This window comes from Bactrocera neohumeralis, chromosome 5 (genome assembly GCF_024586455.1).
Source record: "Bactrocera neohumeralis isolate Rockhampton chromosome 5, APGP_CSIRO_Bneo_wtdbg2-racon-allhic-juicebox.fasta_v2, whole genome shotgun sequence".
Lineage (NCBI taxonomy): Eukaryota > Metazoa > Arthropoda > Insecta > Diptera > Tephritidae > Bactrocera > Bactrocera neohumeralis.
In genome coordinates this window covers 63,981,583-63,999,471 of record NC_065922.1, presented here as the reverse complement: position 1 = coordinate 63,999,471, position 17,889 = coordinate 63,981,583, and the positions used below count along the sequence as shown (strand labels likewise).

Genomic DNA, 17,889 nt, shown 5'->3' with positions numbered 1-17,889 from the left:
TTGTGCACACTATTCATAAAACCTTTGCAAAACAAAATGTAACAGAATTGAGGATCAAAGATCTTGAAAACACATTTGACAGTTCGCGCATTGGGAAAAGTAACAAACAAATTTGGCATATATTGATAAAAACTTGTCAAGCAGTTGTCAGAGATATCCGTGCAGTTGTTTTTATTTTCGTGTTCTGTCGTGCAGGTTTTTCTCAAGACTACTAATTTTAAGTGAATGTAAATTGTGGGTGCTTTACAATTTGTTGATTTTTTTAAACATGTCTTCCATATTCTTGAGAAATCGTAGCGCGGCAATCCTCAAGAATTGCTTGCCGCATAGGTTTAGTGTTTGTCGAAAAGTACGTATGAATAAAAAACGCTGTGAAAATAAATTTTAATTAATGCTAAACACTATTTTCCTCTGAACAAGTGCATTTAAAGTTCGCAATTGTGGTCTACAATCGTTAAGATTAAAATTTTTAAATTGGCTATATTATTACATAACTCAGAATTGTATATTTCCTACATACGTACCTACACGCACGTGTACAGATGTATGTACATATTAACACAGATCGTTTAAAAATTTGACATTTGCACCATTTTTCTTTGGACCTTATTCAAAACATCAGCTTTCTTGTTTTCAGCAAGAAAGATTTCTACTTTTTCTCGTAGAATTTTTTTCTAAACAGTTCCAGTTAGGATAAGTTTGGATTTTTATCGGGTCTACGTAACCGGAACGGGCCCGGATTTTTATCCGGCCAAGGCCTGTCAACTCGGCAGAATTCTGCCGCTACAACAACAACAACAACAACAACAGGCTACTGTTTCCAGAACGAAGCTACACAGTTCGTCGTCTGCTATGAGTAGTAGTTTGACTCTAAGTACGCCATTCACTGAGAGGGACTCGGTGAAGTTGTTTATGCTCCACTGTGAATGGCGGTCAGTGCATGTCTGAAGTTAGTTGCGTCCGAAGTCTGGTCGGCGTATTGTCTTATGTCGTCGACGTAGTTGAGGAAGGACCACTTGATGCTCTTAGAAGGCGGTTCCGCTTCAAACAGTTGACTGCAGAGGTGATTTCTTACCCAAATTGAAGTCTTTTATGGGGGATCATAGGGATCTGCATGGCGTAAGGTGTCGCGCTCATCAGCTAAAACAGGTTGCTAAGGATGAAGCGGTAGCAGCTGCGATCACCTTGCGGAATTGACGTTCGCCGACGATTACGTCCGCGGTGAAAGTGCCCTCGGTAAATTCTGTGAAGCCGACCCAGTTAGCTTTATTACAGGTAACGAGGATACGGTTGTCCATAGAAATAAAGTCGGGAGGTTTCTCGATCGAGATAATTATGGGCAGATGGTCTGATGCGAGAGGTAGAATAAGTCGCCAGGTTATTATATTTATCAGATCACCACCAGTAATGATAATATCGGGCGAGCTATTACAGGTACTCATCATTCTGGTGGTGGCTTCGTCATTCATTGTGGAGAATATCGAATCGTCTATCTGTTTGGCCAGCTCCATCCCCCTACGATCATTTGACAGGCAGGAATGTCAAACAGTTTTCACCATTAAGTAGTGCACCTGTATTTGTGTGATTTTTGAATGGCAATATGTAACTGTAATTAAATGTTTCGAGCTCGACATCGCCTGGCCGGATAGCTTTACCCTGACATTCAAGGTCCCTGCGGTCGATGTCGCTATCGATAAGACGATATTGCACGGCAGTGTGCAGTAAGCTAGGCCTCCACCATTATCTCACTCACGATCTTTACGTATAACACAATTCAGAAGATCTGAGCCATTCTTCTTCCTTATTGGGGTAGACTCCACTTACGCGATTATAGCCGAATTAACAACAGCGTGCCAGTCGTTTCTTCTTTTCGCAACGCGGCCCAAATGGAAATTGCAAGCGAAGACAGGTACGTCTCCACCTGGTCTTTCCAACGGAATGGAAGTTTTCCTCATCCTCTGCTTCTCCCCTGCGGGTATTGCGTCGAATCTTTCAGAGCTGGAGTGTTTTCGTCCATACGTGGGACATGTCCTAGAGCGCAGCCGCTCGGCTGAGCTTGTCAATGTCGTCATATCATAAACGCGCAAAGCATAAATCTTTCGGAACGGTAATGTCGACTCATAATGTTGTCATCGTCTATGCCACTGTACCATATAGCAGGACGGGAATATTGAGTGACTTGTAGAGTTTGGTTTTTGTTCGTCGATAGAGGATTTTACTTCTCAATTGCCTATTCAGTCCAAAGTAGCACCTGTTGGCAAGAGTTATTCTGCCTTGGATTTCGGGGCTGACATTGTTGTTGCTGTTAATGTTCCAAGATAGACGCAATTATCTACAACTTTGAAGTTAAGGGTGTCAACAGTGACGTGGGAGCCTAGTTGCGAGTGCAACGACTGTTTGTTTAATGACAGGAGATATTTCCTCTTGCCCTCGTTCACTGCCAGATTCATTTGCTTTGCTTTCAATATCAATATCAATATTATCATCATACGACAGCAGCTGTACATTCTTATAGAAGATTGTACCTGCTCGATTAAGTTCTGCAGCTCGAATTATTTTCTCAAGCAGCAAAATAAAGAAGTCGCACGATAGGGAGTCGCCTTGTCTGAAACCTCGTTTGGTATCGAAAGCTCGGAGAGATCCTTTCCGATCCTGGCGGAGCTTTTTGTATTGAGCCAATTATCCAAAGTGAAATATCGAATTAAAATTAGTTTTGCATTATTTAATACGAAACTAATTAGTGAAGTGTTAGTCTATATAAAAGTTAAAAATATACATATATGTATGTTTGTAAAATTCATTATAAATCAAAGAAACACAGCCTAATAAATACAAGTAATTGATTTTTGAACTTTGAATGCAAATATTTCAAAAACCGTAATAGCCCTGACAGACGAGCAAAATTAATACGCATTAAGCAACGTTAATGCGCATTGAAATTTTCTGGTGACAGACGGCAGCAGATTTGTGCATTTAGACAGCTGATTGTGAAATTTGATTATTTATTTAAAAAAAGTGAAATAAAAATGAATAAGAGAAATTATTAATAGAAATTTTGGTATTTTTTGAAAATCAATATAAATTGAACGAAAAAATTCGCTTATTATTAACTACGTTCAAAGATAATAGAGTGAAATTAAAAGCAATAATTGATTGTAATGCGAAAAGGATGTGCGAAAAAGTTAAGAATATTGGAAAAATGGATAGCAAACTGTGCGTCGTTTTTTTTCTATCATCTAAAAATATTAAAATTTAAATATACTTACACATAATTTAATTAGCAACGTCCCAGCCCACCAAAAATTAAACCTTTGTTATTACATTGTTTAATAAATAATAAATTTGTTATTTTTGAAAAGCCCGACAGTGCAACTCAAATTCGCTGTTTGTATCTGACGCCATGCATGGAAAAAATACTGTCATTTAAACTTAGTGACATCGGAGAGGGCATACGTGAGGTTACTGTAAAGGAATGGTAACTAAATTCATAATTCATTATTTTCTTTAATACTTACAATATAAATTACGTGCAGGTTTGTGAAGGTCGGTGACACCGTGGAGCAGTTCGATGACCTCTGCGAAGTACAATCGGATAAAGCGTCCGTTACCATCACTAGTCGTTACGATGGCAAAATAGCGAAAATTCATCATCCAGTTGATGATATTGCTTTGGTCGGCAAACCGCTTTTGGATTTTGATGTTGAAGAAGATGACGCTGACAATTCTGACTCGGAGTCTGACTCAGATTCAGAAACGGAATCCAACTCAAGCCCGCAATCAAATAACGCAAAAGTTGCTAGCGATCAGGATGTAGCGCGCAATATAACCCTTGCAACGCCGGCAGTGCGTCGTTTGGCTATGGAAAATAAAGTAGATCTCTCCAAAGTGCCGGCTACAGGAAAATTGGGACGTGTACTTAAAGGTGATGTACTTGAATATCTCGGGCAAGTACCTGCTGGCACTAATATACCACATCCGACAATTGCTGCCAAATCAGAATTGTCCAGTGCACTAAAAGAAACTCCAAAGTCTGCAGCAGCTGCTGCCGATCGCATTGAACCACTGAAAGGTGTACGCAAGGCGATGATGAAGTCCATGTCTGAATCTTTGGTATGTGTTTTAATTGAAACAGCACCGGATATAAGTCGCTTATCCAAGCATAAAATTTCAGAAAATCCCACATTTTGCCTATAGCGATGAGATCGATATGACCAAGCTCATTGATTTCCGTGACCAATTGAAGACAGTCGCAAATGAACGTGGCATTCCAAAGCTCACATTCATGCCCTTCTGTATCAAAGCTGCGTCTATTGCACTTACCAAGTATTCCATTTTGAATAGTTCACTCGATATTGAGAAGGAAACAGTGATATACAAAGCTGCGCACAACATCAGTGTCGCCATAGACACGCCCCAGGGCTTGGTAGTGCCAAATATTAAGAACTGTGAGGCCAAGAATATATTGGATATTGCGAAGGATTTGAACGAACTGATCGAAAAGGGACGCAAAGGTGCATTAACCCCAAGAGACTTTGCTGATGGCACATTCTCACTTTCCAACATTGGTGTGGTGAGCATAAAATAGTGGTATAAGTAATTTAATATAAAAATAATAAAATTTTTTAAGGTCGGTGGTACTTATACTCATCCCTGTATAATGGCACCACAAGTGGCCATCGGCGCTATGGGACGGACAAAGGTGAAATAACAAATTAAATAAAAGTCTTCAATTTAATAAGCGCATTCGATAATTAAATTCTCTTTTTCATAAAGGCTGTGCCGCGTTTTAATGAAAATGACGAGATCGTTAAAGCTCATATAATGAATGTCAGTTGGTGTGCAGATCATCGTCTTATTGATGGCGTCACAATGGCTCAGTTTTCAAATATGTGGAAACAATATCTGGAGAACCCTGCATTGTTTTTGCTTAACTAAGTTTTATGAACTTTGGGCCGAGGTTAAGAATTTCTGTACGAGTTTCAGAACTTTTTGACCATTCTTAGAACTTCTTGAAAAGTTGTGGAAGTGCAATTCCAAAACGAAAGGCTGTTTGCTGCATTTATTTACAAAATACGTTTTTTTGTTTTTTAATTTTTTATCGCCCAATTTTGTACCATATAAAGTGCATTTAAATGAGTTTTACACTCAAAATTCAAAGATACATTCTTTGGGCGTTCTGAATAGTGTTTGAATATATTTTATATGAAACTGGTTTGTGCGTAAAGTTAATTATTGATTATAATTGTATTATAAATAACTATGTACATATGTATATATGTAAAATATTTAATAAAGTGTATTTAAATTTTCACAGAAAGCAATTAACACAAAGCTTTAATTAAAATCTTCACAATGCCTCATTTCAAAAACTTGATAAGCTGTGGGCTAGGACCTAACACCTCTTTCCCTTTGGTCCGATTCTGTCGAAACAGGCAGTTTCCTCGATCACCATTAAGTGACTTCGGTGACAGTCAATGTTGGGCTTTCTCCAAACAGGGCCAAGGTTTTCATTAAAATAACAACAAAAGCCTTACAACTGAAGTAATCTTCACCAAATTTACATAACAACTGAAGTTGGAACGTTTCTATAGGGAGCTAGTTCATCTTGAGGATATCCTTCATGTACTTATTCACTTAGTTCAGTTACAATAAGGACCTGCTCAAGATATATAAATTCTAAATCGGGTATCTTAAGCCAACTTTGTATATTTGAAGGAGAAGCTTTTCCAATTTAGAAATGCTATAACAGGTAGGATGTGACCAGCCGAGAAAAATCGTTATAAAAAATTTTGCTGTAATTACAGATCTTATAATATGTGGATTGGAAAGCATATTGCGACACATAAACAAATCTCTCTTGGTCAAACCTAAAGGTAAACTCATCCCAGCGTATGAAGGACTTAAGTGGAGAAATACCATTACATCTTCTCCCAAGTACAGCATTACCAAAAGGGGAAATTTCGTCAAAAGGTTCAAAGTTACGCTTAGCTGTAAGGGTAAATGGAATGATTCCACTCTCAAGCTACTGTTTAGGAATAGTACATTCAAGTGATTCACCGACGACTGGAAAACGTCGGAGGGAATTTGTGCAGGAGTCGCAGGACCACATACCAAACTAACCAAACCTATGGGAAGTTTTCCAAACATGTTTCAAGCAGAGGTCTTTGCCATAAGTCGATGCGTACAGATAAACCTGTAACGCAACTATCGCAACGTACGTATATAACCGTACTTAGCGACAGTCAAGCGCCATTTAAAGGTGTCTTTGCCTACGAGATGAAATGGCTACTGGTGCAAAAGTGTAGAGAACGGCTGAACGGTATATCGGAACGTAACCAAGTGCAACTCATCTGGGTGCCCTGTCACAAAAATCGGGAATAAACTGGCTGATGAGCTCGCTCGCTACGCGGTATTCCCTAACATGGTTGGACCTTATCCCTTCATCGCGGTGGATCTTTATAACATAAAGGTGCTGCTCCGGAAGGAAGAAGGAGTAGGCAGGGCGAGGTATTGGCAACAATTCCAAGGCATGCGCCATATCAAGTTGCTAATGGGTCGTTACAGCTTCAGAAGGTTTAAATATGTAATAAACAACCACTTACGTTACGTAACATGGGCCTAGCTTCTTACGTAAATTACCGGTTCGGCGACAGAGAGCCTGTAAATCCAGAACACTAGCTAATTGACTTTATATTCCCTTTTCAGAGTATAAACTTCTGCGTTCAATAGCTGCCTCGGTTTTACAACATTTGTGTTCATTCAGCTTGTATACAAAAAATGATCATTTCAAGGAATTAACCAACTATTCCTCCATCCACCGTACTCGCCAGCCCCTCAGCGACTAGCACTTAATTCGCAGACTACAAAAATAAAAGATTGCATTCAAATGAGTAGATCAAAATGGAAATAATCCCTATTTCTAAGGCTTCGCACATTCTCTCTATCAAAACGACAAAAATATGTATGTTTTTGGATAGTTGCAACAAATGCTCTAGCAGAAGATTATGCCAAAGAATTTTTACATAAAACCAGTTCCTTCATTCAGGTAAAGTTTTCGGGTTTGATGGCATTTGGAATATTTCCACCGAAGATTCGTTTTCTTCACATTATGACTTCAGAAATGAACTTTGACTCAGAACAAGAGAAGATAAATACTTTTTTTTAGACTTTTGCCCAATTTTTATCATCGAATTCGTATTTCAAGAATAACAGCCGTTGAAAATCATTTATTACATTTCAGAAACATATTCTAAAATTTAAGCAAATCTCTCAATTACTTCTTATTTATATATTAGCTGAAGTCGGGCAGCGAATGCTAATTCCTGGGTTGTATATATCTTTATATATATAAATATATAAATCTTCTGACCGTGTGTTTGTAATTGAACTGCTCCTAAACGGCTTGACCGATTTCGATGAAATTTTTTGTGTGTGTTCAAGGAGATTCGAGAATGGTTTAGATTCACAATTTGGTCCACTGGAAAATGTTTTTTAAATTAATTTTTCATTTGTAATTAATTGCTAATTTTGGAATGTTTGACCGATAGATTGCGCTACCATCGCAGTATCCAATATTCAAACCTTAAATTGGCGTAAACGTGCAATAAACAAAACGATGCCAAAGTAAAAGGCGACATCTGTAGACAAGTTTTCATAACGTGGACAGAGTTGTTCGTTCTTAAGTAATAAATTGGTTGATTCAATACATCTATGGGTCGCTATAACATTTTTTTCATACCTGCTAACTATTGGAGGGGGTATCTTGACAGGCAATTTAAAATTGCAAAAGATCTGGCATAAAAAATAGCGGCATAACTGAAGTGTTGATAAAAAGGTCTATTGAAATTTGAGATATACAGAAATCTTTTCGAAGAATTGCAAGACTGATGTCATAACCTTGCCAGCCGATTTTTTTTTAGTTTTTCCAGCGTTTCTTAATCTGCAGTCCACCAGGCTGACAATCGATTGGACTCGATTGATTTCACTGATGCACAGCCAAAATTCAATAGTATTTTTACCCCAAAAACCAATTCTTTCTTAACGCACGAAATGCTTTTTGATTCATTTTTGTTGCTTCACCAAAAATGCGATTATTCCTTAACTAATACTTATAATCTAACTAATAGAAATCATATAGATGGTATTAGTAGTACTACCTATGTATCAGCCACAGTAAAACGTGGGCGGGTCCTCTAGTATATATGTATATATCTCTATGTATATATATTTTTCCAGGGAGATCTTCATTATTTAAAATGAAGAAACTCCCAGCCAAAAGTCATGGTATTTTCTTGGAAGTTTATGGTAAAAATGTTCTAGCTAAGCGAATGTGCCAAAAATGGTTTGTTCGATTTAAAAGTTTGGCTTGGAAGACGAAGGTGGCTAATAAATTTTGATGGTGAGGAACTGAAGGTATTACTCGCTGAATATTGCTGACTAACAAAAGAGAAACTCGCAGAATCTTTAGGGGTCACTCAATCAGCCATTAAAAAACGCCACTTTAATGCTCGGTATTTGTGGGCACAATAAACCTAAGGTCGCGGTGCAATCTTCGTGTAATAATCAAGGGTGTGCTAAATTATGAGTTTTTAAACCACATAAAACCATTAATGGGGCTGCCGATACCGACAACAACTAATCAAATTGAAGCTAGTGATTAACGAAAAAACAGCCGGAATACGCAAACAAAGTTTTACCTATCTAACTGCCATTTGTTCTTGCCGATGCAGAACGTCCTCGCTGGAATACTGTTTACGTGAGAAAAGGGTATCAAAAATTGGCTTGATACATTGTTGGCCGCCAAGATGGCGGCAGTTCTTTTGGGTTGGAATTCTTCAATTGCAGAAAGATGGGAAAATATTAAAGTTTCCGAATTATTTCTTTGTATAATTTTATTGTAGATTGTGACAAAAAAGCACCCGGAAGTTATAATTAAATTCCCCGGGTAAATGATATTTCAGGTGCTGCTTAAATCGGTACATCTCAGTAGTGCGTTGGGATTTTACAATGGATAAAAATATCGAACAAAGAATTTGACTCAAATTTTGTATGCGAATTAATGTTGGAAAAGGCTTACGGGTATTAAATTTTATCAAAAATAGATCGTTGAAGACATGCCTCGTTTTGGCTGACCTTCGCCCTCTTCAACTGATAAAAATATTAAAAAAGTGTAGGACATGGTGCTTGAAAATGCACCATCGCAATGAATACCATACCATCAAGCACCGTATTCACCAGATTTGCCACAGTGTGATTTTTTCTTGCTCCCCAAACTGAAATTGCCGCTCCGTGGAACCTGTTTTCAGTCGAAGAGATAAAACAAAATTCGCTGAAGGAGCTGGAGGCCATCCCAAAAAGTACTTATGAAAAGTGTTTTGAGGACAGAAAAAATCGTTGGCATAAGTGCATTACGCCTGGTGGAGATTACTTTGAAGGCAACAAAATAAATATTGTTGAATAATTAAATAATTACCGTTTTATTTACAATTTCCGGATACAGTGTACATATTTTTCTCAAATATACGTTCAAATTTCGAAAATAACTGCTTCAACATAGTTTTAGCCCAATAAATGTTTGTAATGATGCAATTATAGTAAAGTCCCAAGAATGCTAGGAATGGAGATTACGACAGTTTAATTTTATTACTTCCATTCTAGTAAACTTTGAGAGAAATTTATAGCAGTTCGTGACGTCATTAATGCATAAAAGGAAAGGCAAAGTTTACAATCAGACTTGCAATTGTATTAAAAAATTAAAAAATAAAAAAATAAAAAATAAATTGTTTTAAAATCCATTATTTTACGCAATTGTTAGTAGCAGTATTGTACTATTCTGAACTAGCGCTCGCACAGAGCATTGATGCCAAACTTACTTACAGTTTCAAATGATTTGTATTTTATAAATTTTTAATCCAACAAGTTTGGTGTTAAAATCTTAATTTTACAATTTTTATATTTAATTAAAATATAAAGATTTGTATTATCAGTTTCTAGTCACAAACTGAAAAAATTTTCAAAAACTTGTATTAAACATTACGAAGAAAGTAGATTTTCATGCAAATTTTCACTCCAAACTGTTTTTAATTGTAATTTAAAAGTTTAGCTGCTATTTCTGATATACATACATATGGACATCTCCAGTTCTTTTCAAACTGTTTGTATGCTTTATTAGCAACGAGTTGTCACAATACCCGTTAGCATGCATTATTTACATATAATATAACGGCGCTGTCAATTGGAAAGCTCCAATGTTACCATAACACCATTACCGGCGTAATTGGCGTCTGCGCTGACGCGTCCAGTGCACGTGTTGTGCTCCAATCAGCCGTACAATGTTTGTAAACAAGTAATTGCCATTGTTGAGAAATACCAAAACAAGTCCTGCGCACACGGCGCCTGCAAGCGGCAACAAGTTGTTGGAAATTTCCCAATTCCAGGAATTTCGCTGAAACTCAACACAACCTTTGGAGCTTTCAACACAGTCTCAAGGCTTTTTAAGCTACCAGCATTTTCGTGGACTTGAAATTTTATCAGTTGCTGTGCAGACCTGGAGTTGTAAAGACATCAAAACGGAAAAACCAAACTGTGTAAAATTTTTTCTATATATACACCAATACATACATATTTATATATATCAAAAAGGCATATTAGGTTAATGCTGAAGACTGAAAAATATTCTGCAAGTAATTTAAAGCCGTAGCAAATTAATAGATCCTTGGAGAAAAAGTGTATAAATTCGTCGAGTAAAAATAGTAAAAAAGAAAATTACATCTGTATGTGTTAAATTAATTGAGTAATTAAAAGAAGAAGCGTAATTATGTCGTGTATGTGTGTTTTTCATTAAGTGAAAGTAATTTTTCATAAAGTGATTTGTGGCAGAACTTTGAAAATGGTGCCATTTCGGCTTGAAAACTCCGTGGAACCCGAAAACTCGCTAAAACATATAAAATCGAATAGGTAAGTGCCAATCTTTAAAGTTTTCAGCATATTTCCACAAAGCACTTAGTAAATTAGAAAATTTTCATAAAAATTTGCCTGCTGCTAAATCGTCGAAAAGTTGGAGAAAATACGCCAAATGATAGTGAAAAAAATTTGTATGTATACTTGGGCAATTTCGTCGTCTGCTTTAACGATTTTTCCAATGACCTTGTTGCGTATCAACGCGCAACGCGCACATCGCACCGCACAGCCGACATACCGATATATCGACCAATATTCTAACCCAATGCTGGGCCAAACCGATACCCAAACGCGTGTGCTCAAACATATCTACACATTGCGTTTACATTTAACTTTCGCATATATAAGTATGCAAGTATGTATGTATGTATGTGCGCACAAATATTGTATTTTGTAACGGATTCATGGTGAAGTACGGAGTACACCAAATATTTTAGGTCAAAGCTGATATTCGTCAATTGTGACAACACGAGCATTTTGTTAAGTTTATTTTATTTGTAAATTCTAAAATTTAGAGTTGTGATTTGTGCCCATAACACTCCTAAAAAGTTCAACTGGGCTAGAGGACGAAAAGTAAGATCTTTTTTGACTGATGCATTTTTTTCATAGAAATCGCTGCTAATAGTGGCTTTCAGTGCTGAAATTCTTTTTGTGGTAAACAAAATATGACAGGTTTTTGAACAGGCTCTAAATTAAGAGAATTTTCGGAAAATAATTTTATTCAAAAAAAAAAAAAAAAATTGTTTAAATAAGCATAAAGTTAATAAGTTTATTTTTTTTATTTTTTTTTTCTAGACTTCTTCAGCCATATTCTTTGCTTAGATTCGTAACTGAAAGAATTAGGCGTGTTTATTATTGTTTTTTTGGTATTTACTTCCAAAAAAATTAAATAAAAACAAGAAAAAACGTTAACTTCGGTTGCACCGAAGCTAAATACCCTTCACAGGTGCATTTCTGTTAGTAACTATGCGTTCAGTTTGTATGGCAGCTATATGTTTTAGTGGTCCGATCTGATCAATTTCTTCGGAGATTACATTGTTGCTTTAGAAAATAATATATACCGAATTATCTTGTTAATGCTGGTGAAAGTTGTCCAGTGACGTGAGTGCAAGATTTGATTCCGATCGTTCAGTTTGTATGGCAGCTATATGTTATAGTGGTCCGATATCGGCCGTTCCGACAAATGAGCAGCTTCTTGAAGAGAAAATGACGTTTGCAAAATTTCAAAAATATCTTAAAAACTGAGGGACTAGTTCGTATATATACACACAGACAGACAGACGGACGTGGCTAAATCGACTCAGCTCGACATACTGATCATTTATATATTATAGGGTCTCCGACGATTCCTTCAGGGGGTTACAAACTTCGTGACAAACTTAATATACCCTGTTCAGGGTATAATAACAACATTGTTTAGATAGATATAAGAAGTTTGTTTAATTATAATTAATTAATTATATAAAAAAAAATTTGAATTAATTAAGAAATCAGGAAATTTCATTTAACTTGTATGGTATGTGTTAATACCTCTTATAATGTGTATTTATAAAAATAATTTTTGTTTAATTAAAATTATTTAATTATAGTTGGTTAATTATACAAAAATAAATTATACTTAACTTATGATAATGTATATAATTTCATAAGATTTTTTATTTAATATTGTATATTTAGTTATTTTAGATTAAATTCAAACTCTAATTATTTATTTCTATGTTATATACTTTTTAAAGGATTTATTTTTTTGTGCAATTAATTTAATATTATATTTTTTAATTAATATTAATTATTATTTAATTAAACCAGCTAATTGTTGTTTTTTATTTCTTTTGTATTTACTTTCAAACAATTAAATAAAATAGAATAATGTTTCGATAGATATAATAAATTCGTTTAATTTTAATTAATTAAATTGGAGTTAATTAAGACCTCAGGAAATTTCATTTAACTCTTAGGGTTAAAAATTATTATAATTTGAATTTATAAAATTAAGTTTCGAGTAATTAAAATTATATAATTATAATTATAATGACAAATTAAAATTATATAATCGATTTTGTATTATATTATATATTGATTTAATTATAATTATAATTAGTTAAATAATTCGCTTAACTATGCCAATGACGTCGTATTTCTCGTATTGCTCATCGTTCCATCGAGAGCGTTATTCTCCCTTGCCAATGCGCAAAGGATCATAAATCTTCCGCAGAATCTTTTTCTCGAAAACTCTTCAGATGTTATCATTGTTCATGCCTCTGCACCATAGAGCAGGGCGGGGATGATAAGTGACTTATAGAGTTTGGTTTTTGTTCGTCGAGAGAGGACTTTATTTCTCAATTGCCTATGCAGTCCAAAGTAGAACCTGTTGGCAAGAGTTATTCTGCGTTGGATTTCGAGGTTGACATTGTTGTTGGTGTTAATACTGATTCCAAGATAGACGAAATTATCTACGACTTTGAAGTTATGATTGTCAACAGTGATGTGGGAGCCAAGTCGCGAGTGCGACGATTGTTTGTTTGATGACAGGCGATATTTCGTCTTCCCCTATTCACTACCAGACCCATTTGCTTCGCCCCGATCTTTGGTATTGCTCAACGTCAGTTTACACAGCCGTATTAGTTTTGCGGGGATACCAAATTCAGACTCATCGGTTCAAAGGCAGCTCTTTTCATGCTGTCAAAAGCAGCTGAAAAATCGACGAAGAGTTTTGTGTGTCGATCCTGTTTTCACAGATTGGGGCACAGTGAATATGTGGTTAGTTGCCACAATGATAAGGTCGAATCAATTTGTTGACGATGGGCTTTAATCTTTCACACAGTACGCTTGATAGACCCTTACATGCGACGTTGTGGAGGCTTATAGCACGGTAGTTGGCGCCGATTTTGGGGTCTGCTTTTTTGGGTATTTGGCAGAGCATACTTAAATTTCAATCGTAGAGCTATGCTTTCATCTGACCATATTCGATTTGTAAGGATCCAGCAGCATTTCTGACATGTACAACCGTCTTTCAACAACTCTTAGCAACTCACTGTAAAGATCACCCTGTATATATGTATATACATACTATATGTATGTATGTACAAGGTCTGTCGCAAAAGAAACAGGACTTTAAAAAAACAACAAAAAATTAATATTTTTCAAAAGTTATATTTTTTTATTCAAAGTAGTTTCCTTGCGCTTCGATACAGCGTTTAGCCCGGTCAATTAGCATTTCAAATGAGTGTTTAAGGTCATTTTTCGGAATGCTCTTGAGAATATCGGTCGTCGCCTTTTGGATAGTTGAAATGTCCTGAAACCAGTGTCCTTTCATGGGAAAATGAAGTTTTCCAAATATTTAAAAATCACAGGGCGCCCGATCAGGTGGGTAGGGTAAGTAATTAATGGTTAATATGGAGTTTTTTTTATCAAAAAATCAGTGACAAGCGTCGACCGATGACACGGCGCATTATCGTGCAACAGGCGCCAGGACCCTGCCTCACGGTATTGTGGTCGAGCACGACGAATGCGTGACAAAAGACGCTTCATAACACCAAGGTAAAACACAGCATTAATCGTTTGGCCAGGGACGAACTCTCGTTGTTCCATACCCTCGGAATCGTAAAAACAAATCAGCATTGTCTTTATTTTTGACTTCTGAAGACGACCGACTTCTGATCGTCACAGAGGTCCTCACGACCTTCTTGGAATCGCTTAAACCACTCATGCACATTACTACGGGATGATCACCATAAACTTTTTCATCATTTGAAATGTTTCAGTAAACGTTTTCCCAAGTTTAAAACAAAATTTAATATTTGCTCTTTGTTCAAAATGCATTTTACGTCCGATGACCAAAAGCTGCTGTCACTTTTTGATCGATAACATCGATTGTAGTTATCCAATTGTCTTAAAATTTTACGAAATGTCAACAAGAGATCAAACTTTTTATTTCATATACCCACCAATAGGTGGCGCACCAAAAACAGTTATATTTAAAAAGTTCTGTTTCTTTTTGCGACAGATCTTTGTATACTAGGGTTTCCTCTCAAAAGCGAAGTTTTCTTTTGAGTTGAATTTTAATTTGATATTGCTACGGAGCAGTTTGAGGATATTCCCTCGCCCTTAAATATACTTACACTCCCACATGCACAACCACATACGCAAATTTATTGTGTTTCTATGTAAATGTAAGTGAAATGTAATAAATGAAGTAATTTGCATATTGCAATGACGTTGCACATTGATTTTCCCCAACTTCTGATAAAGTGAAATTTCACTCCAGTGACGCAACACCCAAATGAGCAATCATTTAATGCAACAACAAGAATAACCAACAAATGTGTCAGACAAAAACAATGGAAGCGAACAAAAAGATAAATATGAGACTCAGGGGATTGTGAAAATGGCAAAGAAATTGCAAATGCATTTTTTCCAATGAATGCTGTGAGTCACATTACACACACATATGCATATATATACATATATACAGATGATTAGGGGTTTTATATTGTACGTTTAGTACAGAAATTTCCAAGCAGTATATTAAACGACTTAGGGGTGCGCTTATATTAACTACTACCAAGTAACTTTTTCTAGGTTAGGTTACGCTACAGTTTATTGCTAATAGTCCAACGGGAGGTCACCTTTTATATCTACAATTACTTTCATATATCGATGACAAGTTTTGAGTCCATCACAAATGTGCTAATTTCACTTATTGAGAAATCAGACGGTTGACATAGATAGTCACGGAGGAAATATGTGAACTGAGAATATTCTACTTCACCTCTCACAGACAGTGTAGATGTGAGGGGCACCAACAAATTTTTTGCCATTCAATTATGTGCAGGAATGCATAATGATGAAGTGAACATCTAAAGTTGGAGAGCGATGTCCCTTGTACAGCAATAAGCTCAAACTAACTGCTGCAATTTGGAGCTTACTATGTTTCCTACAGAAATCTGCGGTGCCTTTGCTTTCCAAGGCCGCTGCTCGATATGTAACAGTCGGTCCTACGATCGTGGTTTGCATCCGCCAGCTACTCCTTTGTACGCAGCCCCAGATTTTACCGGCCAAGCGATTGCACACCTCGAGTGCTTTTGTGGCCCGAAGGGTAGAATTCAAATCGCGAAGAGTATGTATGTACATATAATTCAAAGTGTAATCCAGATATTTGGCCCAATATGTCATATCTACTTTTTGCCGCCAAAGGTTTGGGTCCTTAGATCCAGCAGGGACCTTCTCTCGGTAAATGGGATGATGGTTGTTTTCGACAGCTTGATATTTAGTACGTTAGCAACCATTTGGCAGGCCTAAGCCCCTGTGCAGAATAATGCATAGAGTGTTCTCTCTGCTTTGGCAACGGACTCCATTGTTGGTCAGCAGCTGAAGAAGCTCATCTACAACTAAGCTCCATCAAAAGCACCTTCGATATCTGAGGAGGCGCATATCGTCACCTCTCCTTATCCATCAAACTTTAAATTTCCGCCGTTGGTAGGAAATGCCAATGTTTTGTCATTCTGATCTGCATATAAGGGTGTGAACTTGAGCGCTTTCGACTTTATTTCGTAACGTATAATAAGTTTCATGCTTTTTAGCAAGAAGGAACTGATAGTAATTGATCCAAAGGATTTTTTCAGTGAAAAGTATGAAAATTATCTTTGCCTTGGTTCAGGGGTATACGTCATCGTAAGGCTATCTCTTATCAGCCCAAGACGTCAAGACTTCCTGCTTGTTGCAGAAATGCTGGAAGGGTGCTATTTACCTTCAGTGACTTATATTTGAAGAAGGAAACCAGAGCCCCAAGATTGAGTCAGCAGAAAATAAATGTCTTGCGACTACCCAATCCGACTGTTCTGGCTTATGTGCGTCTACAGGTTGAATTTGATCGTTCCGGAACTGAACCAGGAAAGGAGTAAGAACTAGCGTCTTTGTTCTTTTTTCTGCGGTCGAAGTCCATCGATCCAGCAATTTGGTCAGCTTTTGGCAAAGTCCGCAGTTTGGTGCCCCGGGGGGAGGGGAACGTTTTTTTAAATTTTTTAAAACCCCCTTGGGGAGACGACCTATACACAGTTTAAGTTCAGACAAACCGAACTAGACCGGTGAATAGCTAAAACATTGAATAAAAAAAATACAAGTCAAAACCACTTTGAACTTTTTGCAAATTGGGGGGCAAATCAGCTAAACTGAACATCAAACCCCAAACCAAAGTCGCTAATCGATAGGGTTATAGGAAAAAAACAAATGAAAGAAAGTTTTACAAACGATTCAATGACAAAATTGTTTTTTTAACCCCGGCAAAGCCTTTCTTGGGACACACCAGGGGAAAAAAGGGGATTTGGGCAGAAAAAAACCGTTATTTAGAAACGCAACTTAAAAATTTTCCCCCCCATTTCCTTCGCACATTAACTGTATACAACATCCGATGTGTTAACGTGGGGACCGCGAGACAGCCTTACCCCCGGCGTCAAAAACACAGCGGGTCAAAAAAGCGTTGATCAGCCCCCGAGAATGTTAACATTTTCAGTACCAATTCATTGGGGGGAAACCAACCACCTGGGCGGGGTTTGAGGCCCCTCTAAAAAACCTCTGCCCTTTGTCCGGGACCCGGTGAAAACCCCAAAATTTAACTGACAAGGTCAGTTCTTCTGCATTTGGGTTTTTAAATACAACCACCACGAAATTTCCCCAAAAAGGCCAAACCAAGAGCAGACTGAGCGAACTCCCGGGGGTACTGTCCCCGTACCAGGGTTGTCTTTTAAACCCTGTAGCCGGCTGCCATTTAGCCCATACAGCACACGGGGCCAGATCTTAGTCGCCCACACAGGGATGCCTTACCGCGGGATATTCCGTTTCTCGAACCCGAGGCCCCCGACCCGCAGGGGAACACAAAAACCCAGCGATAATTTTATATCCAGTCCATTAACAACAAAAAAGTTTTTATTA

At 37.1% G+C, this 17,889-nt stretch overlaps 3 protein-coding genes across 19 annotated transcripts in view; all 3 read left to right on the top strand.

The window, feature by feature from the left end:
- LOC126759164 (frizzled-3) overlaps positions 1 to 17,889 on the top strand; it is a 485,412-nt gene that overhangs the window by 129,896 nt on the left and 337,627 nt on the right. The gene's annotated exons all lie outside the window — the stretch shown is intronic.
- Positions 141 to 5,319, top strand: LOC126759174 (lipoamide acyltransferase component of branched-chain alpha-keto acid dehydrogenase complex, mitochondrial). Its single transcript, XM_050473852.1, has 6 exons — positions 141 to 349; positions 3,360 to 3,475; positions 3,534 to 4,110; positions 4,172 to 4,570; positions 4,628 to 4,699; positions 4,774 to 5,319. The coding sequence occupies exons 1-6, from the start codon at positions 269 to 271 to the stop codon at positions 4,933 to 4,935; spliced, it is 1,407 nt and encodes a 468-aa protein (XP_050329809.1). The 5' UTR covers positions 141 to 268; the 3' UTR covers positions 4,936 to 5,319.
- The window catches only part of LOC126759143 (MAP kinase-activating death domain protein), a 105,518-nt gene continuing 97,922 nt past the window's right edge, over positions 10,294 to 17,889 (top strand). For 7 of the 14 annotated variants that reach the window (XM_050473793.1, XM_050473788.1, XM_050473787.1 and 4 more), the window contains exon 1: positions 10,298 to 10,956. The gene's annotated coding sequence lies outside the window, so the exon portion shown is untranslated. Of the gene's footprint in view, positions 10,957 to 17,889 lie in introns of all 14 variants that reach the window. The other 7 variants (XM_050473795.1, XM_050473797.1, XM_050473792.1 and 4 more) reach the window with 2 other exon arrangements.

What these genes read in the sequence shown, in the direction of transcription:
- LOC126759174 (XM_050473852.1), top strand. Translation starts at nt 269, where the DNA reads ATGTCTTCCATATTCTTGAGAAATCGTAGCGCGGCAATCCTCAAGAAT. An exon ending in GGTTTAGTGTTTGTCGAAAA is followed by an intron (nt 350 to 3,359) that starts GTACGTATGAAT and finishes ATTTTTGAAAAG; the next exon opens with CCCGACAGTGCAACTCAAAT. An exon ending in GAGGTTACTGTAAAGGAATG is followed by an intron (nt 3,476 to 3,533) that starts GTAACTAAATTC and finishes AATTACGTGCAG; the next exon opens with GTTTGTGAAGGTCGGTGACA.